The sequence below is a fragment of the Chelonia mydas genome, chromosome 15 (assembly GCF_015237465.2).
Source record: "Chelonia mydas isolate rCheMyd1 chromosome 15, rCheMyd1.pri.v2, whole genome shotgun sequence".
Classification (NCBI taxonomy): Eukaryota; Metazoa; Chordata; order Testudines; family Cheloniidae; genus Chelonia; species Chelonia mydas.
Genome location: NC_057856.1, coordinates 29017805 through 29039303, shown reverse-complemented (window position 1 = coordinate 29039303; position 21499 = coordinate 29017805). Strand labels below are relative to the sequence as shown.

The 21499-nt window shown below is 43.0% G+C and overlaps 1 protein-coding gene across 2 annotated transcripts in view; it reads left to right on the top strand.

Moving 5' to 3' along the window:
• The window catches only part of SSH1 (slingshot protein phosphatase 1), a 63427-nt gene that overhangs the window by 22500 nt on the left and 19428 nt on the right, over nucleotides 1-21499 (top strand). Inside the window, exons 1-6 of one of the 2 annotated variants that reach the window (XM_043529993.1) lie at nucleotides 5311-5445; nucleotides 8542-8645; nucleotides 15920-15984; nucleotides 16649-16770; nucleotides 20096-20164; nucleotides 20736-20801. In XM_043529993.1, the coding sequence (XP_043385928.1) occupies nucleotides 8561-8645; nucleotides 15920-15984; nucleotides 16649-16770; nucleotides 20096-20164; nucleotides 20736-20801 (407 nt within the window). In that variant the 5' untranslated portion in view covers nucleotides 5311-5445; nucleotides 8542-8560. Of the gene's footprint in view, nucleotides 1-5310; nucleotides 5446-8541; nucleotides 8646-15919; nucleotides 15985-16648; nucleotides 16771-20095; nucleotides 20165-20735; nucleotides 20802-21499 lie in introns of those variants that run through there. The other variant, XM_037878758.2, reaches the window with a different exon arrangement.

The window sequence follows — 21499 nt, the reverse complement described above, 5'->3', positions numbered from 1 at the left end:
TGGTGCATGTAAGAGTGTATTTCCAGTTCCACTTCCTTTTAGTAAGGTGAGGGGGTTCTTTCTGAGGCAGGGCTTCCGTTGGTTTGGAGCACCTCTCACACCTAAGGCCCCTTCATTGTAGTAACCTGTTTTCAGCTTAGGCAGTCTGGGTAGGGCTTGCTTTAGCAATCTCTAGTTCAGCCAAAGAGATGGGAAGAGCTTTACCATCTCAGGAGCGGGTAATGAAATGCACAAAGACAAAATATGTTAAAAATATCCCCTAATTTCAAGTGCCTGATTTGAGACATGTAGGTTCTGGGGGGTTTAGAGGTGCTGAGCACCGGCAGCTCCCACTGACTGCAGAGGGAGTGCGGGTGCTCAGTGGCTCTGAAAATCAGGCCTTAGATGTGTCATGTTGGGCATCCAAGTTATGGCTCACTCTTTAAAATGTAGGTCTGAGTGCTCTGAATGTCCTCTGGAGGGAGCTCTATTGAGAGTGCTTCTGTGTGCTGGAAATAGCCCTTTGTAGTGCACTGTTCACAACAGGAGGTCAGGTGTGCCCGTATTTGGAGAGTGAAAACAAACCATGGTGGATTTTTAGCACCTCTTGCAGTGTCCATATTTCTAAAGTAGAATCTCACTTGTGAAGGCTAAAACACAGATTGAGATCGGTCCCTTGAGCATTTCCTTTTCTTCTGGTCCAAGAAATTTAACCAAGTCTTTTGCATGGCAATGCAGATCATTAGGTACTGGGTTGTTCCATAACACATTGTGTTTAAGCAGAAAGTGGGAACTACAGTGCTATCAATTAGCTTTATAAAGGAGACTCCATTTTATTTTATTTGCTGGGGCATGCCAGGCTTTCTACTACTGAGACGATGGTATGTGTTACACAGAGCAAATAAACATTTTAAATATTTAAATTTTGCATCCGATGAAGTGAGCTGTAGCTCACGAAAGCTTATGCGCAAATAAATTGGTTAGTCTCTAAGGTGCCACAAGTACTCCTTTTCATTTTAAATATATGATGCACTTTGTTAAAGTAGGAAAAGTGGAGAAATAAGCTGCTGTTGCTTTAAAGGGTTCTAATTTCTATTTCACAGATTTTACAGGAACATGTAAATGAGCTATAAAGTTAATTTTCCACCAGCTCTACTGTGTCACATAAAACCCCTTCCAAAGGCCCCTATCTTGGTCAGGAAGTGTTAGCTGATGTATCTCATATCAAGCCAAAGCAAGCAGTCAGTGCATTTTAATTGTCCTCTTGGCTGAAGAAGCAGGAAATGTATTGCTACACGTTTATCTTCCTGGTACTTGCTTCCCTGAATCACCTCTTATATTTTGTTTGCGTTTCAATATTTCAAGAAGTCTGCAAGTTTGCTCCTTAACTGGCGTCGCTAATGGGTCACTTCAGTAAGAGACTAACTTGTGAGGTGGTTCAGCCATTTGGAAACAGCCCTGTGAATGTGCTGTGAAGGGGGCCTGGGTGGTATCGCACACTTCTAGGAGTGCAACTGGGGAAACCTAAGCAAAGGGCTCCATTACATTTTGCTGCAGAATTGCCTTGAGATATTTTGGCTTTTCTGAGCCAATGACTGGACTGAACAGAAAAGGAAAGATAGCTGGAGCCTCCTTTGGCAAAGGCATAGTTACAAAGCAAGTGTTTTTAACAGCGGAGCTTGGAAACTGATTTCCCCTGAACTAATTAGCTTGGGAATGGGGAGCAGAAGAGCATGTGAAGATAGGCAGCTGTTATTCTGTGGGGTGTTCTCAAGTGTAACAAAGTAGGGAGTGGGATTGGTAGAAATGTGTATTTGTTTCATCTAAAGATGATGGGGTGGATTCTGCCATGGCACACAGAGGCACAACGCCCATGCCGTGAACGAGTGAATGCTAAGGTTGGGTTTGGCCAGATATTGTCAAATACACCATGTAAAGTCCTCCTTTTGTTGGAAACCTTTTAATTCTCCTGGAGCCAGACTCTCCTTTAGATGAATCTGCCCCCTCTTGTATTTTGGAATGAGGAGGCAGACGTCCTGTGTGGTGTTCGGAAGCTCTAGGCTAGTGATGGTCACTGCTAGATGAGATCAGGTGCGAGCTCGCTGATCCACAGGTAACTGGGCGGGGGGTGGGGGGGAGCGATGGGGGGCAGAGCCTGTTGGAGAACATGGAGAAAGTGCTCATTATTCTCCATGCTGGATGGGAGCAGCCTAGGGATTGCAGCATCAATGGTTGCTGAAAATGCTTTTGACCATGTGGAGGTCACATGCCTGTTCAGATGGCTGTGGTTAGGGGACTTGTCTGTTCGGTGGATTAAGGCTGTGTGCCTCGCTGCTGGGCTGTGGGCTAGCACTAAAGGACTGGTGTCTTTCTCCCCCATCCCACACGTGCACATCTTTAAATTGACCAGTAGGTAGTTACGAATCTTGATTTTGACAAAGAGATAGTGCATTGGAAATAAGGCGTGGCTTTGTGCCTGTGGAAGGCCTGGTTACTGAGTTTCTGGAGGGCAAAAGGCTGTCCAAGCTATACAAGTACATGCCAGAGGCTATAGAGGAACCATTTCCCATGATTAAAGTTTAACTGAAATAGAAAAAGAGCATCCAGGGAGTGTTTCTCTGGGCTCAAATTTGGGAGGAGGCCCTGAAACTGTTCGGGACATCCAGAATACAGGCTTCTTCACAGAAGCTGACACCCTAAATATGATAGCCAATTATCCGTCATTTACAGACCTTAACTTGAAGGAGGCTCAATGAGCACAGTTCCTTCAGTGGTGCTGCAGCCAGGACACAGAACAATGGGAGAGAATTGCTGACCGGGTGAGCAAGGAGCTGGAAGGTTAGTTATGTGTGATTTCTCCCCTGCAGTTTCCTATCCAGTGGAACAAAGATCTTCTATCACCATTTCCTGTGGCCAGAGTATGCAGTCTCTGCGGGGAGGTTGATGGTAGTGCTTAGCCAGAAGGTGTGGAAGTCTGCCGCAATAGCTCAGAAATTGGGAAAATAAAGTTTGAGACTCAGAATTTCCGTTATTCTTTTAGAGACTAGTTGGACCACAATTCTAAGTTATTGAATCTGAACTCCAGCTGCCCTCAATGTACTTCATCAGATGTGATCAGCCGCAAACGCAGTGATAATCAGCTCATCATGCCCTAGGAGGCTCTGTGATGCTAAAGATGCTTTATTGCAGTGAGACTTAAAAACAAAGTCACTGACCATTACGTTCATTAAAGATCCCATGACAGTTTTAGCAAGAGTCAGAGTATTCTGGGCAAACGTAAACTCTGGTGATTAAGTTCTGCCATCTTAAATTCCTCCTGCAGTTTCAGTTCGATATATTTTTCTACTTCCTGTCCTAAACTGTTAAGGAGCTGCTGCTTTCTACCCTGGAGGTGCCTCTCCCTTCTGAATGAAATGACCTCTGTACTGAGTGCGGACATTTACTCCGAGATGAAGGGAGTTGGATAAATGTGAGTTGAAGATACAGTGTTGTGCTATACCCTGTAATGCACAGTCATTACCGGTACGCGAGCTTTCCCGTTAAAAATCAACTAAACTACCCTAAGCGTGCAAGCTTTGTGCCCACTGTGCACCACTGCCTAAGGCATGATGTCACAGTGAGCCTGTCAGGGAACGTTATGTCATTGGGTTATGCTGCCAGCTGTGAGCGTCCGTTCAATAACATGCGTTTTGTCTTGAGGTCAAAGACGAGGTATTTTTAAAAGACTTAAACTGCTTTTTTTATATTTGGGGCCATAAGGAGACAGGTTTTGAAATGATCAGAAAGTGCCGCAAATTGTCTCTTTAAACAACTGAAATGTAATTGCAGTGTGTCTGCAGCGTTGTCCTTGTGAGTAACTTTTTGAAACAGCAGTAAATATTTTTCTTTAAAATGTGACTGGCCGTGTGGGTCAGTGGTTAGAGCCAAGGACTGTAAGTCAGGAGAAACTGGGGTAAAAGTACTGAGTTGCTTTGTTTCTGTAGTTTAAGCAACTGGCCCTCTGTGCCTCAGTTTCCCCACCTGCAATATGGGTGGGGGGGTCCTATTTACCCAGTTTGTAAAATACTTTGAGATGTACAGATAAAGGCCCTATACGAGGAGGGCAAAGTAGCATAAATATCAGAGGAACTACAGAACTTGGACCCGCAGGTCCTCACACTTGTAAACAATGGGACACATACTGCTCGCCCTCTAGTGTAGATCTGAAATAGCTCCGCTGACTTGAACTTGCTGGAATTACCCTGGATTTGCCCTGTTGTGACTATAGAGAGGATGCCAGCCACCGTGTCACAAGGTTCTTTGCCATAAGGGTTGGAGAACCCCTGCTTTCCTGACAGAGAAGGTTATCAATTGTAATACATGACATGGCAACATCTTCACAGCGGGGCTCTCAAAGCATTTTACAGACACTAGTGAATATCGCCTCACACCTCTGAGGGCAGGGTCATATTCTTGTCCCCCAATAACAGACTGGGAAGCTGAGACTCAGAGAGATGAGTGAATTTCCTGAGGCTGGAGGTCCGTGACAGAGCTGGGTATAGAACCCAAATTTCCTGACACCCTCAAAACCCTCCCTGCCCCTCAAATGTCACTTGGACTCTGAGCATTGTATTTAGTCCAGAGCCTGAAGTGACTCCTCTTGGAAAGGGACAGAACTGGTGAGAATTTGTTGTGTGTGGGCGGGTGGTTTTGTTTTCTGCCTGGTGTGTTTCCTAGTTGAGAGGGGCAGGCAGGGCAAAAAACGTACAGAAGCAGCTTCTTCCTTTGGTTAACCCAGTGGTACTTGCTCGATGTAAGCATGTGATGATGGTTCATGCCTGTAAAAAAAACCCTTGACAATTAGTCAAGGATTTGTAAGATGCCTTCTTCAGCGACTTTGGTTGTGACCAGCTGCGAACAAACAACAATACTAAACTGTCTGAAAGGCTTCATTTTACGAGTATCTCAGTTACTCATGCTTCACCCTGTAAAAGAATGAAGCAAACTTTGGTAGCCATACTGTAAGCAAGGAAAGACTTAAATTGATGCTTTTCTTATAGCTACATTGCTGTATTGGTATGCAGTGTATGGTTATGAAAAACAAATCGTCATCAGTCAATGTGACACTTTTTATCTAGTGATGTCCGAATGAATTTGGCGTTTATTTGGAGCCCCGCTGTTTGGCTTTGCATTTTCTGATCTGTGCTGTGTTGCTTCCAGAGTGTGCAAAGGAAAAAAAAAGTCTGTAGGAGGGGAAATGATTAAACAAGCTTCAGCTGTTTTTTCCCCCTTTGAATAGCCCTCTTTCATCAGGATATGTTAGGACAAGTGCTTTTTCAAGCCAGGATATCAGTGGAAGATAGTGTTCTCTAAAAGTCATCCAGTTCCTGGGTAGCATCAACGGACAAGAGATTTCTCTGCTCCTCACAGAATATGCGGTCTATCTTTCTTTTCTTTTTTTTTCTAAGGGTTTAGAAGCAAAAGGATGTGAGTTTAACAGTTGGTTATGAATCTTTTTGGTTTTATTGACTTCTGTCTGTCTCTTGGGCCAGCACAGTGCTTCTGCTGTTCAAAGAAATCCAGTCCAAATTAGTATGTACATGCCACTTGTTTTTATTCTGCTACCAAATGTCGCTCACTCGAGCATTGCCAGGGCTGCTCAGGCTCAGCAGGTTAGGGTTTGTTGTGTAGTGGGGGGTGGGATATTGGTTTTTGGTTTTTTTTAAAGACATATTTTACTGAAACACCTGAAAAATCCTCTGTCTCTTGCAGAGATAATGGTAACTGAGATCCGGAAACGAGTTCTGTTGCTTTTATCAAAATAACATGATTTAGAAATGTGCTCCTTTTTAAGAACCAATGTAGAAATGAGTTGGAATATTCTTTTTTTTTTCCTTTTGTTTTCATTTGTTAGCTGTATTCCGGAACAGTTGCTTGAAATGTTAGAAAGTACAGAAAAATCTCTTTTGCAGGAAGCCCATGTTCTTAGAGTGTATCTTTGGGATAGTGTAGGGCAGCATTCGCATTATAATAAAACTTCTAAAATAAGAGCTTTCACAAAGGGGAGCTTTGACATGCTGATGTATTGGATCGCTGGATATTTGAAATCCACTATCAAAAAGGGTTATGTGGGGACATGAGAGCAGTTAGTGGTAGGGAAATATGAACTGTGTGCTTTTCAAAGAGCTGTCTTTTGTGAGGCTGGGGCCATGTCCGAGAAATGTGCATGAATTTTTTTTTTTAAACTTCTTGTGTTCAGTGAGTTGTTTGACTTCTCCACCTTCATTTTCATGTAGATGAATACATGGCCACAAAAATCATCTCAGGCGGGTTGCCCTTTTACTATGACTTCACACTGGTCCCGAAATGTGGGATGATCTCATAAACATTAGATAATGCAACATTCTCATTTCCCTGCAACTGGAAATTCTCCTCTTTATTGTAAGAGATGTATTGACTGCCATCACTACAGCAGAGGGAAATATCAGACAAAGATGACCCACCCAGAGCTATGGTTACTAGTGTGGGGACAGAATCCTGTCTTCATCAGTTTATCTTTGTCTCAAATAGAGATTTCACAGTCATTGTTTGATCAGGAGTAAATATATTGTACTGTGAACATTTCCCATTTTCCAAAGGGAAATGTAAAGGAATTTGATTTGGAGACTGTTTCCCAAGTTTCTCGAGACAGGGCCGCCGCTAAGTATTTAGCTGTGGGTTGTTTTAACTGTTCTTTCCTCTTATGTACAGCTGGAGGAGGATGAGTTACAGTCAGAAGCATGACTATAAAGGTGGTACGTTCCTTAGCAGATCTGCTCCCAGAACGTATTCAGAGTCAGAGCTGTTCATGTTAGTGATGCTATTCTTATATAACTCTCTACCCTTTTGACTGCTTTACTCTCCCATTAGTGCAGCAGAACCAACGCAGTTATGGGAGAGAGAGCTGGATTCTTCTGTGGTGCACACATGATGAATGGAATTAACTAAATTCCAGTTGCAGAGCTTCTTCCTGGTGGTGTACAAGTCAGAAAGATCACAGCTTGAGTTTCAGATCCTAGGCACAATTTACATGTCTCCCAGTTAGAAAAAACTTTGTTTTACTAGTAAACTGAACGAGTGTCATATGGAGTCACTGTAAGAGAGTAAATGTGGAAATGTTGTTTTCAGTCACTTCTCAGAGTATGACCATGCCGTAAGGCTCTCACTTACTGTTCTAAGAAACATAACCTTGGAAACCTTGAGTGACAGAATTTTCACTAACTTTCAAACCAATCAAAAATTAAGATTTAAACCTGATTGAACTAGCCTGGGCAGCCCCCATGCACCTGGAAAGAAGGGATGAAGACACCACTGTATTCCCAGAGAGGGGAGAAGCGGAATGCCGTAATTCCATGTCTTTCACTTGGAAGTCCTCGCTTAGAATTGAGCAACAGTGTGTGAGCTCCTCCCCGGGACAAAGACCCAAAATAAGGCCAAGGAAAAAAATAGGGCAGATAGTTCAGGGAGCTTTGACCTGCGTGGGGTTGATTTCTGTAGCATAAATAATTTCCTCCAGTCACAGTCTCATAATGCAGTGTTTTAGCTTCGTAGATAATTGACAATAATAAAGAAAGATGAGAACCCCAGGTTCTGTGGTATGCGATGGAGGCAAATTTGGGTCTAAAATGAGGGACCTGCCTTGTAAAGATCATTACTTGATGTCTCGATCCTTAGAAGAAATGCAATGTAAGCAGTAACATCGGTAACCAAAAACTAGCTTTGTAGATGCTGATTTTCAGTGTTGTGGGAAATGCTAACTTTAGAAATGGACACTGACACAAATGGCAAATGCTCACCAGTACATCATGATAACATGTAATTAGACTTGAGCTGACCTTTACTGTAACTACTGATTTTGTTAGTTATGTTCTCAGATCCACGTTCCTCTCAGTCTTGGGGAAATAGCCTCGCACCTTTGCACATATTAGAGCCTGGCCTGCTGTCAGTGGAAGCTTTATGTGCATGAGGACTGTAGGATCAGGCTCCCAGGAAGCAAAAAGTCATTCTTTACTCGTTGCACAGATTGTGAGGGTTCCAAGCAGTTTTGTTTGACTTGTACGGTTTTCATGTAAAAAGGATTTTTTTTTTTGCCTTCTTGTAACTTAAAAAAATGATGTATAATTTCAGTTTCTTGATTTTTTTTTTTTTCCATTCCTAAGAAATGTGTGCCGTGGAAACAATGACTGGTTCAGCACTTTACATAGTACCACTTTACATTAGTACCGCACCATCTTAGTGGCAGAGTTCTTACAATTGCTGTTTTTCATTTGTAGAGTTTCATAATCAAATGATGTTGTATAATTACTTGGAAATTTACTTCCAGCTCTGTAAGAGCGCATGCAAATAACTCCTTTAGTGACCAAACATTGTAATCCTGTTGAAAAATGACATACCCTCCAGATGTAACTCCCAAGTTTTGTAATGTTGGACGTTATACCCTGTAATGTCTGAAGCTTGGGACTTTCCATCTAAATGTATCCTGACCTTGAGAGTGTTTTGCTGATCTTTTTCTTAGGTTGATTTCCTGTGTCTTTTGTTTTCCAGCTTAAGTGAGAGCTTTTTCATGGTGAAAGGAGCAGCGCTTTTCTTACAACAGGGAAACAGTCCACAAGGCCAGCGGAGTCTGCAGCATCCTCACAAGAATGCAGGTTATTGATTAAATACCTTATTGAAATACTTTCTTGCATTTGCTTGTGTTGTGCACAGTGACAGCCGAATAGCGTGAGCACGAAAGTGGGGGTCTCCCCCTCGGCATTAGAGTGTGGGCCATTGTGTAAACCACTGAGTTCAACTAGATTTCCACCCCACGTACGATGAAAGAAGTTGAATTGGAACATATGAATGCTGTGTCCCTGTTTAAATTTCTGTAATTCTCTTGTAATTGTCACTCACTGAAGTAAAAAGTATGAACATCATGAAAAGAAAAGGAGTACTTGTGGCACCTTAGAGACTAACCAGTTTATTTGAGCATAAGCTTTTGTGAGCTACAGCTCACTTCATCGGATGCATTCAGTGGAAAATACAGTGAGGAGATTTATATACACACAGAACATGAAGAAAATGGGTGTTTATCATGCACACTGTAAGGAGAGTGATCACTTAAGATGGGCTATTACCAGCAGGAGAGTTGCGGGGGGGGGAGAAAACCCTTTGTAGTGATAATCAAGGTGGGCCATTTCCAGCAGTTAACAAGAACTTCTGAGGAACAGTGGGGGTGGGGGTGGGGGTGGGGAATAAACAAGGGGAAATAGTTTTACTTTGTGTAATGACTCAAGCACTCCCAGTCTCTATTCAAGCCTAAGTTAATTGTATCCAATTTGCAAATTAATTCCAATTCAGCAGTCTCTCGTTGGAGTCTGTTTCCGAAGTCTTTTTGTTGAAGAATTGCCACTTTTAGGTCAGAAATCGAGTGACCAGAGAGATTGAAGTGTTCTCCGACTGGTTTATGTATGTTATAATTCTTGACATCTGATTTGTGTCTATTTATTCTTTTACGTAGAGACTGTCCAGTTTGACCAATGTACATGGCAGAGGGGCATTGCTGCCACATGATGGCATATATCACATTGGTAGATGTGCAGGTGAACGAGCCTCTGATAGTGTGGCTGATGTGATTAGGCCCTATGATGGTGTCCCCTGAATAGATATGTGGACACAGTTGGCAACGGGCTTTGTGGCAAGGATAGGTTCCTGGGTTAGTGGTTCTGTTATGTGGTGTGTGGTTGCTGGTGAGTATTTGCTTCAGATTGGGGGGCTGTCTGTAGGCAAGGACTGGCCTGTCTCCCAAGATTTGTGAGAGCGATGGGTCGTCCTTCAGGATAGGTTGTAGATCCTTGATGATGCGTTGGAGAGGTCTTAGTTGGGGGCTGAAGGTGACGGCTAATGGCGTTCTGTTATTTTCTTTGTTGGGCCTGTCCTGTAGTAGGTGACTTCTGGGTACTCTTCTGGCTCTGTCAATCTGTTTCTTCACTTCAGCAGGTGGTATTGTAGTTGTAAGAATGCTTGATAGAGATCTTGTAGGCGTTTGTCTCTGTCTGAAGGGCTGGAGCAAATGCGGCTGTATCGTAGAGCTTGGCTGTAGACAATGGATTGTGTGGTGTGGTCTGGGTGAAAGCTGGAGGCATGTAGGTAGGAATAGCGGTCAGTAGGTTTCCCGTATAGGGTGGTGTTTATGTGACCATCGCTTATCATGTTCTGTGTGTATATAAATCTCCTCATTGTATTTTCCACTGAATGCATTCGATGAAGTGAGCTCTAGCTCACGAAAGCTTATGCTCAGATAAATTTTTTAGTCTCTAAGGTGCCACAAGTACTCCTTTTCTTTTTGTGAATACAGACTAACACGGCTGCTACTCTGAAACCTATGAATATCATAATATTCAGCACCGTGTCCTTTAGTCTAGGGCCTTTGAGGAAAATCTGCTGAGCCATATGATACTCTTTTGAATGCCATTCATGTTTTCTGCCTTCTTGTGAGAAGAAATGTCTATTTTTTCCACTTTACTAATTTGACTAAACCTGCTTTGCGTTCCCCTCTCTTTGTATAGCAAAAAGATTAACCCATTACACTGGGCTGTTCCCTTTTCTTGATCAGTGGTTTTATCATCTGTTCTGTGGGCACTGAAGCCTTGGTTCAGTAAGGTCTTGTCAGCTGACCAGTACAAGGGCCCTGTAGCCTAGTGGCCAGAGCGGGAGACAGGCGTAGTGGCTGGAGTCAGAGCCGTAGTCAGTCACCAGAGTCAGGATCAAAACTGGAGATCAGGAACTGGATACCAGAGCCAGGTGGTCGAGTCAGAGTCCATATTCAGGAGCCAGAGCCAGGGGTTAAAACCAGAGATCAGGAACTCGAGAGAACAGGGAGGGGCTCAAGGCATGGACAGGACAGAGACAAGGCTGGATGCAAGGCAGGAGCAGCAGGAACAAGATAGGACAGGAGCAGGCACAGCGGCAGGCATGAGCGTTGAGAAGCCCGGGAGCTGCTGCTGTTGCTGGCTTAAGAACCAGGCTATCAGGCAGCTGCTGCAGGCCAGCTGTATTGATGAGGGTACCTGGAGACTAGCTCTGTTGCAGGCCCTGATTCCTGACAGGTCCGTAAGCACGGGCCTAATTTTAAGTGCATGAGTAATCCTTTTGAAATCGAATATAGTGCTTAAAATTAGACACAAGCCTTGCTGAATCAGGGCCTAAGATGGAAATCATGTTGATTCTATTACTAAATTTTTGTATATCAGGTAAGATATTTTATCCCATCCAAACATCCTAACCGAAATAAATACATAGTTATTATGTTTAAAGAAGTAATTTTTAGTTAAATCAATTAATTTTGTTGTTCCTACCTTGAAAAAATAGCTCATCAGTAATGGTTTGTATATTTTTATGCTGTGTTATAACCTTGACTTTTAATAAGAACTATAACCGGAGTGCTAGAGGGAATGCATGATAGATGTATAATAAAAAGCAACAACAACAAAACAACCCCACTCCCTTCTGCCGATTTGTCCACTCTAGTGTTTGTCACTGGGCTACTGAAAATAGCCAGTTTTAACAAATACCCTTTGAAATAAAAATAATTGACACTGTCGTTGTAGATGGAAAATGGAAAAAAAGCTAATTGCAGAATTATGTCATGCAAGTGAAAACGGGTCATGGGCAAGGATTACCAGAACTGCATTTTACTCTCTCTTTACTGTCTTTGATGTGTAACCAGTCTGAGCCAGGCGCAGGGACCAACTCACATAAGGGTTTGAGTAGGCAGAATGAAGGCTTTTCCACAGCGCATACAGTCTCCAAATGAACCATGGGGGTAACACAGTACTGAATGGAATTGTGGAGCTTCATTTGCAGATCCGCATGCTGCCTTTGGCATGTGCGTCCTTAGGATTCAACCTAAAAGGATCATAGCATTTACCAGCGGCTCAGACTAACCAATCCAGTGGCCAATGCCTGATGTTTCAAGGGATGGCAGCCCCTTTACCCTGTTAATTCAGCTGGCCAGTTTTGGAGGGCGGGAGAAGAATGGCTTCTGGCCCCATTTACATCATAGTTATTCAATGGAGACTAAGAAAATGCAAGGTTACTGCTTAGTGAGGTTCATACCACAAAAGACAGGTGACTAGCCCGCTTCAAGCTGCTTTAGTGTGAAGCAGTCTGTAGTGCTTTCGGCTAAGGAATAATTGTTGAAATCGAGAAATAGACCAGGAATAGTTACCAGAAATCCCCACACCTCAGGGTTCTTTTGAAGCCTTCACTTAATATTTTGGTTATTGTAGCCTTACATAAACCCCATTTTCCTGTGATGTTCAGCTTAATCAAGACAGACACAAGAACAGTCTAAAGAACACAGTTCAGGCCCCACTCTTGCAAAGATCTCCAAGTGAGTGCAGAGGTGAGGAGCTCCTTGTGGGATCGGGGCCTAGGATGTACATGACCCAAAGCCCTTGCCTCTTAGCTCCAATATTTCATTTCTTGGCTTTAGGCAGGAAATTCTAATTTAGATGCTACATCTAGACATAGCTCATAAACATGTATAACTTTTTAAGAACATATATAGATTCTGGTTGTTTCCAGTGTGCTAAAAGGGAGAGAAGAGACAGTAGAGAATTTAAATTAAAAGTATATTAAGACTGATAAGAATACACAGGGTTAAAGAGAATGAGCCCCAGTCACCCTGTATTTTTATGCCTTCTGTCTTTGACAGCTTTGGAATAAGTGGTTAGCTTAAAAAAAAATCGCCATCAGGGCGCGTTGCGTGAAGGAGCATGTGGGAAAGGCACAGTGTGGTACTGTATGTCTGCTGTTTAGTAAACACTCCAGAATAACAAAGAGCATGTTTGAATGCCAACCCTGGCTTTTGGTTTCTCAGACTGTCAGCAATTCATATGCCCTGCAAATATCCTATGGGAGGAACTGTATCTTGTATAGAAAGTTATGCTTGCGTTATCACTTTATTAGACAGAGTCTCATTGTATTTTCACATGTATGACTTAATCCTATAACCCAGTGGTTCTCAAACTTTTGTACTGGTGACCCCTTTCATACAGCAAGGCTCTGAGTGTGACCCCCTAATAAATTAAAAAATCCTTTTTTATATATTTAACACCATTATAAATGCTGGAGGCAAAGTGGGGTGGAGGCTGGCAGCTCGCAACCCCCCAGGTAATAACCTGGTGACCCCCTCAGGGGTCCCGACCCCCTGTTTGAGAACCCCTGCTATAACCCATTTTTACCAAACAGGAATGTGTCTGCTTCTGTAGATTCCAAGTATGCTATTGCATGAATGACAGGTTTCAGAGTAGCAGCCTTGTTAGTCTGTATTCGCAAAAGAAAAGGAGGACTTGTGGCACCTTAGAGACTAACAAATTTATTTGAGCATAAGCTTTCGTGAGCTACAGCTCGCTTCATCGGATGCCTTCCGTGGAAAATACAGTGAGGAGATTTATATACAGAGAGAACATGAAACAATGGGTGTTACCATACACACTGTAACAAGAGTGATCACTTAAGGTGAGCTATTACCAGCGGGGCTATGTAGACTCCCTCCTCAGGCCCTACAATACCAGCTCTCCCAGCTACCTTCGAGACACCACTGACTTCCTGAGGAAACTACAATCCATCGGTGATCTTCCTGAAAACACCATCCTGGCCACTATGGATGCAGAAGCCCTCTACACCAACATTCCACACAAAGATGGACTACAAGCCGTCAGGAACAGTATTCCCGATAACGTCACGGCAAACCTGGTGGCTGTACTTCGTGACTTTGTTCTCACCCATAACTATTTCACATTTGGGGACAATGTATACCTTCAAATCAGCGGCACTGCTATGGGTACCCGCATGGCCCCACAGTATGCCAACATTTTTATGGCTGACTTAGAACAACGCTTCCTCAGCTCTTGTCCCATAATGCCCCTACTCTACTTGCGCTACATTGATGACATCTTCATCATCTGGACCCATGGAAAAGAAGCCCTTGAGGAAATCCACCACAATTTCAACAATTTCCATCCCACCATCAACCTCAGCCTGGACCAGTCCACACAAGAGATCCACTTCCTGGACACGACGGTGCTAATAAGCGATGGTCACATAAACACCACCCTATATCGGAAACCTACTGACCTCTATTCCTACCTACATGCCTCCAGCTTTCACCCAGACCACACCACACAATCCATTGTCTACAGCCAAGCTCTACGATACAGCCACATTTGCTCCAACCCCTCAGACAGAGACAAACGCCTACAAGATCTTTATCAAGCATTTTTACAACTACAATACCCACCTGCTGAAGTGAAGAAACAGATTGACAGAGCCAGAAGAGTACCCAGAAGTCACCTACTACAGGACAGGCCCAACAAAGAAAATAACAGAACGCCATTAGCCGTCACCTTCAGCCCCCAACTAAAACCTCTCCAACGCATCCTCAAGGATCTACAACCTATCCTGAAGGACGACCCATCACTCTCACAGATCTTGGGAGACAGGCCAGTCCTTGCCTACAGACAGCCCCCCAATCTGAAGCAAATACTCACCAGCAACCACACAACAGAACCACTAACCCAGGAACCTATCCTTGCCACAAAGCCCGTTGCCAACTGTGTCCACATATCTATTCAGGGGACACCATCATAAGGCCTAATCACATCAGCCACACTATCAGAGGCTCGTTCACCTGCACATCTACCAATGTGATATATGCCATCATGTGGCAGCAATGCCCCTCTGCCATGTACATTGGTCAAACTGGACAGTCTCTACGTAAAAGAATAAATGGACACAAATCAGACTTCAAGAATTATAACATTCAAAAACCAGTCGGAGAACACTTCAATCTCTCTGGTCACTCGATTACAGACCTAAAAGTGGCAGTTCTTCAACAAAAAAACTTCAAAAACAGACTCCAACGAGAGACTGCTGAATTGGAATTAATTTGCAAACTGGATACAATTAACTTAGGCTTGAATAGAGACTGGGAGTGGATGGGTCATTACACAAAGTAAAACTATTTCCCCATGTTTATTTCCCCCCCCTTCCACCCTCCACTGTTCCTCAGATGTTCTTGTCAACTGCTGGAAATGGCCCACCTTGATCATCACTACAAAAGGTGTGTCCCCTCCTCCCCCCCCTGCTCTCCTGCTGGTAATAGCTCACCTTAAGTGATCACTCTTGTTACAGTGTGTATGGTAACACCCATTGTTTCATGTTCTCTATGTATATAAATCTCCCCACTGTATTTTCCACTGCATGCATCCGATGAAGTGAGCTGTAGCTCACAAAAGCTTATGCTCAAATAAATTTATTAGTCTCTAAGGTGCCACAAGTCCTCCTTTTCTTATTGCATGAATGGTACTAACTGCGTTAGGGTAAAATGTTACTGTAACCTCAGCTGGGTCCAGTCCTGCAGCCTTCACACATGCAAAACTCCTATTGTGTTCAAAAGGAAGATGGCCTGAGTTAGGCCCACAGACTCAGGCCCATTGTCTTATATGAAATTCACAAATTTATTTATTTTTTATAGCCTTAATCTTTCAGGAATCTCTTGTTTCCCCATTATCCCCTCCCTCCCAATCCCTTGCCCACAAATCTTACTGTTCAGTGCAGGATGTGGTAGCTATGAGACAAATCTTGTTGGTTATAATTTGAACCAGTGGCAGAGGCATTCCTTTTGTATCTAATGCCTGCCAAATCCCAAAATGTCCAGATCCCATGACAGACCAATTAGTCTGGTATCCAGGGAAACTCAATTCTGTCGTTATCATCTTAAGAATTCTCTGAGAGTCTGAGGCTTGAATGGCTTCCCAAATATTCTCTATTTACAGGAATTTAAGTTTCTCTATACATCAGGAGGACATGCAGAGCTTAGTGCGCTAAGTAGGGACCATAGCAACATCTGTTGATTATTTCCCAATCATCTCTGTAGGTGACTTGCCCCAGCACCTTCAAGTGATGATCAACCTTCTGCGCTGTGAGGACAGAATCAAATTGGTAAGAGGCTCTGCCGTTTCTGCCCTTCTTTCAGCCGGAGGAGTCTGAAATAGCTCTGTAAAATAGCACCATGATCACTGGTATTTCTAACAGGGCCACGCTTCCCTTTTAAAGAAGGTAAAGAGTCTTTTATTAAAACCCTGCCTGTTTGAGTAATGCAGACAGCCACACGTGTAGAGGATATGAAATGTCACATCAGAAGGGAAAGGCCTCGTGAATTACCCGAGGTAGGGTCACTGCGACACTGCAGTGTAAAAATCATAAAAGGTAAAGATGGAAGAGCCCTCTTAGTACCTTCCTATACCCCAGTCCAATGCAAGATTGGTACTTTTATCAACTTTCCTACTTAACCTACATTTTTAAAAAATCCCAGTTTATTTTCCCCTCAGACTTCATCTTTTAACAAGTTTAAGAATGGACACCGGTAATCTAGGCAAAGAAACTGCACTTCCACTGTGCCCCTTCCCTTCCAACTCGTGGCTAAATGTGTGCAGAGAGCGGATGGACTGTGTCTTCCTATGTGTTTCTGCAGCAGCTAACGCCACGGAGCCCTATGCTGACTGGGGCCTTTGGGCCCGACTGCAACACAAATAATGAACTCTAACAGTAATGGCAATAATGGTCATTGACAGCAGGTTTGCAGAGCTGTGTTGCCCTGTTTTAGGCTGTACGCTTGGAAAGCATGTGGACAGACCGAGTCAGATACATGGTGGTCGTGTATAGCAGTGGGCGGCAAGACACAGAAGAAAACATTTTACTGGGAGTGGACTTTTCCAGCAAAGAAAGGTACGTCTGGGAGATTTCTTGTGTGCCACGGTGTTCCTTGAACAGGACATTCTCTCTGTTGTACTATAAAGTCACCTGATTCCCACAAAAATGAAGGACCTGATGTTGTAAAAGCCTTCAACTCTCTGGCTGCATTGCAGCCCTGCAAACAGCTCAGGGCAAAGTACTGTGTGCACAGTCCTTTCATTGCACTGTGGCATCTGACTAATCTGCAGCCAGTTAAGGTAGCTAGATGTCTAATGGCCCCAAAATGTGTCTGCAGCTACTTAGAGCTGCAAAACTGAAGGCCGCTTTTTCAAATCAGGCCCAAAGTGTTGTTAATGTCCTGGAGCTGGACAGTGATGGATCTGCTTTAATTTCTAAATAGATAAAGCTCCTGCAAAGAATAAACAAACCCAAACTGCTGAGAGATTAGGGATTTATGTCTAGCTTTTCCCAAATTTGAGTTCTGTGTTCTGTCTGGGATACAGACCCATCTCCTGATAAGAGTTTTTACTATTTCCAAAGCCCCATAAAATATTAAGTAACCCTCAGAATCCTTGTGTTCTCCCCATTTTATAGATGAAGAAACAGAGGCAGAGAAGTCATTACTTGCCCAAGGACACAGGCGGAATGTGTGGTAGAGAGTCAGGACTTCTAGGCTCCTAGTTCTGTATTCAGACCACTAGCCCTCTGTCATATTACACTTGACTATACTCAAGGAGTAGCCAAAATGAAGGGTTTTTTTAAACGTTTTCCCTTGTCTTCTAATAAATCAGAGTGGATTTTTCTGTACTATAAGTGAAGAGGGTAGATACGTGTTAGGAGGGAGTATATATACTCATATACAGTAAGAAAATGTTTTCATTGACAGTAAACCCACTGGCTGTTCCTGGCTGTGAAATTCTTTCTGACTTGCTTTGGTGCTATACTTCCCACTGTTGTTAAGTGCTGTCAGAGGGGTAGAGGAGCTCCTAACCCAGCACTACAGAATGGAACATTAGTCTGCATTATAGAAAGTCTAGGAATGTTTGCTACATCTTGTCCAAAACTAAGATGGACTGATTTTGAAATAATTTCTACTGGTGGTTACTAGTGCAAAATGAGGGGGTAACCTGGGAAATAGCCCTGGCAGATATCCCAGAGCAGCTCTGCACTCTGGGTAGGGCATTCTCTTCATTTACAATGATCCCTGCGAGACTAAGGAAGCTGACGGAGCTGCACATGTAGAAAAGATAATCAAAGAAAGAAGGCTCAGGAGGCAGGGACATGTATATTGTATGAGAGATGGGAGCCATGCTCTGCAAGCATTGCATTGGGTGCCCAAGAGAGGGAAGAGAAAGCGAGGAAGGCCAAAGGAGAACTGGCAGAAGACAGTGACAAGATGGTATCGAATGTGTTGGCATCACCTGGGAAGAAGTACCACAGGTAATGAGTGACCATCCTCAGTGGAGGAACTGGTGTGCCCCATGTGTCAATGGCACAGGAGGGACTAAGGACCTTATGTCTTTGTAGATTAGATTAAAGAAAACCTTTCAGTACCAACCAGTGTCCATCAGTAATGGCAGTTTTACCCAAGCAGCCCTGGATCCTGTGTTGAGGCTGGAATGAGAGTCCTTGGCTATCGCCATTCTGAGTTATTAGCATGGGGCTTTTGTACTGATACACACGTTTTCTTGGAAGGCTCTGAAGTGCGCACTGCCCACATGTGCACTGAAATTAGCCGGTTGGCTAATTTGGTCTGTTGTATCAATGGTTATGATTTTAAAAAAATAATCATTCTGAATTCTTTACAAACTGGCTGATGCATGCATGCTCATTTCCTTTAAAAGTTTACTATCTTGGCAGCTTAATTATTTACTAGTTGAAAGCGTCTGTTCCGCATCATGGTCTAGTTTTTTTGACAGATTTCTTCTCTCGTACAGAAGTACTTTTTTGGATTAGATAAACTCATAAAACCCCCTTAACCCCTTACTCCAGTCAGAGTGATTCAATGAAAACCCCACAAACTGCCCATTAAGGGTCCAGACAACTGGACACACAGGTGCCTGACGGGCTGGAGTGCCTGCTATCTATGTGCCACTCATTGAGGGACTTGTCCCTCTTTTGGGCTTTTAGTGGGGAAGATGAAGTAAAGGTCAAAGGTGGCCTATGATAGGATATGTGGCTTCTGGCAAGAGGGGGAAAGAGATGGAAATTGTAACTGTTGCTTCTAAAAAGTTGCTACTCCATCACTGAAAACCAGCACACCGGTGCCAGAGCAGCCCTGAAGATTTTCATGTGTGGCTGTACAGTGTGTGTGTGTGTAGACACTGTATGTATAAGCTTAGATGTTGCAGTGAGAGCTGCTAGAGAGGAAGGTGAGGTTTTTAAATAAAGATACATAGTTGTCAGGGTTCCTTCCCCACTCTGAACTCTAGGGTGCAGATGTGGGGACCCGCATGAAAGACCCCTAAGCTTATTCTTACCAGCTTAGGTTAAAAACTTCCCCAAGGTACAAACTTTGCCTTGGCCTTGAACCCTATGCTGCCACCCCCAAGTGTCTTACACAAAGACCAGGGAAAGAGCCCACTTGGAGACGTCTTCCCCCAAAATATCCCCCCAAGTCCTACACCCCCTTTCCTGGGGAAGGCTCGATAAGAATCCTCACCAATTTGTACAGGTGAACACAGACCCAAACCGTTGGATCTTAAGAACAATGAAAAATCAATCAGGTTCTTAGAAGAAGAATTTTAATTAAAGAAAAGGTAAGAGAATCACCTCTGTAAAATCAGGATGGAAAATACTTTACAGGGTATCCAGATTCAAAACACAGAGGATCCCCCTTTGGGCAAAACCTTAAAGTTACAGAAAACAGGAATAAACCTCCCTCTTAACACAGGGAAAATTCACATAAAACAAAAGAGAAACTAATCCGCCTTGCCTGGCTTACCTATACTGGTTGCAATATTGGAGACTTGGATTAGGATCGGTTGGAGAACATGGATTTCTGTCTGGCCTCTCTCAGTCCCAAGAGAGAACAACCACGTAAACAAAGAGCACAAACAAAAGCTCCCCCCCCAAGATTTGAAAGTATCTTGTTCCCTTATTGGTCCTTTGGGTCAGGTGCCAGCCAGGTTAGCTGAGCTTCTTAACCCTTTACAGGTAACAGGACGTTGCCTCCGGCCAGGAGGGATTTTATAGCACTGTATACAGAAAGGTGGTTACCCTTCCCTTTATATTTATGACAATAGTATTCAGAATCTACTCGGAATTAACAGTAGAAAGTAACCTTATTGTGTCCTGCATTTGAACTCCTTATACCAATAGCATTGAATGCTGTCACTTCTTTCCTTTTCCATGGTAGTAAAAGCTGCACTATTGGGATGGTCCTGCGCCTGTGGAGTGATACCAAGATACATCTTGATGGAGATGGGTACGAAACAAAAACATTTTAATGTCTAGAAGGATGAATTTGAGTGTCAGAGAGCGCAAGAGCCTAATAGCTCAGGTTAGAGCTCAGAGGATATTAGGGTTGATTTATTTTGCCCTGTTAGAGGGCTGTTTTAAGAGTCTCTCTCATTTTTACACTTAAGGAGAATTCAAATTTAGGTTCTTTCACCCAGTCTATTTAATTGATCATTTATTTTTGCTTTTTGCTATCCTTGTGCTATCTGATAGAATGTGTTAGATCTTATTAGTGATTTCTTAAAGTAAACAAATATGCAATATTTTAATTAATTGCAGTGCGCTTGGGCAAACTTTTCCCTTCACAGTCTTGTTTGCAAGGACATTAAGAGCCGTGTTAGACAATCAGGTTGCATAAATTCCCATTTCTGATTCTAGTGAACTGTCAATGCCAGCCCATACGTACTGCAATGGCCATGATTTGTTTTGCCTTGCAGCATGGGCATTACTGTCTTAGCAGGAAAACAGTGGTTATTTGCTGAATGGAGCATCTAATGCAAAAGGGGGCATTGTATGACTTTTTCTTCTCTCTCTGTTAGTGGATTTAGTGTGAGCACTGCAGGGAAGATGCATATCTTCAAACCAGTTTCTGTACAAGCTATGTGGTATGTATGTTGCTGATTTAGTTTTACTAAAAAAAAAAAAGGATGATCATTTATATTAGCTTTTTTAAAAAACAAACAAACCTGCATTTAGCATTTTATATAGCTGTTATTTAGTACCTTTAGAAAAAAATTCCATTTGTAGAAAGCAGGTTGTCTCAGCAGGTAAATATGCTGAAAGGAGTAATGAGCGTGCTATACCATTTTCCTGATGGTAAATTACATGCTTCTGTTCTAGTATAAGCACTGAGGGAAATTCCATGAATAAAATGATTAAATATGAGAACTGAGTTGAACATGGAATTAATCAGGCTGCAGACCCCATACTGGCTCTCTGTATTTTTGTAACTATCTTAAGAGGGCATCTCAGGAGCTCTTGCCAGTCTCATGGAAATTCCAGTGCTCTTTGTTGCTGCAGTGTTGCCCTGGAGTTCCTGCTGTCTGATAACTTTCCATGAAGCCCAGGGTTTCACTTCGCAGCTTTTGATTATGTTGGCTGAGCTTTTATAATCACACCCACCCATGTACAGACATCCCAAAACAGCAAAATGGGGATATTTGAATATCGTGAAATCCCTGACTGCTATGACCACAGTTTGCCTTTAATGGTGGTGATTTTTAAGGGACTTGTTCTGATATGTAACAAATTGCATATATTTTAGCACGTACTTTATGCGGGCTGCACTGGAGTTTATGAAATC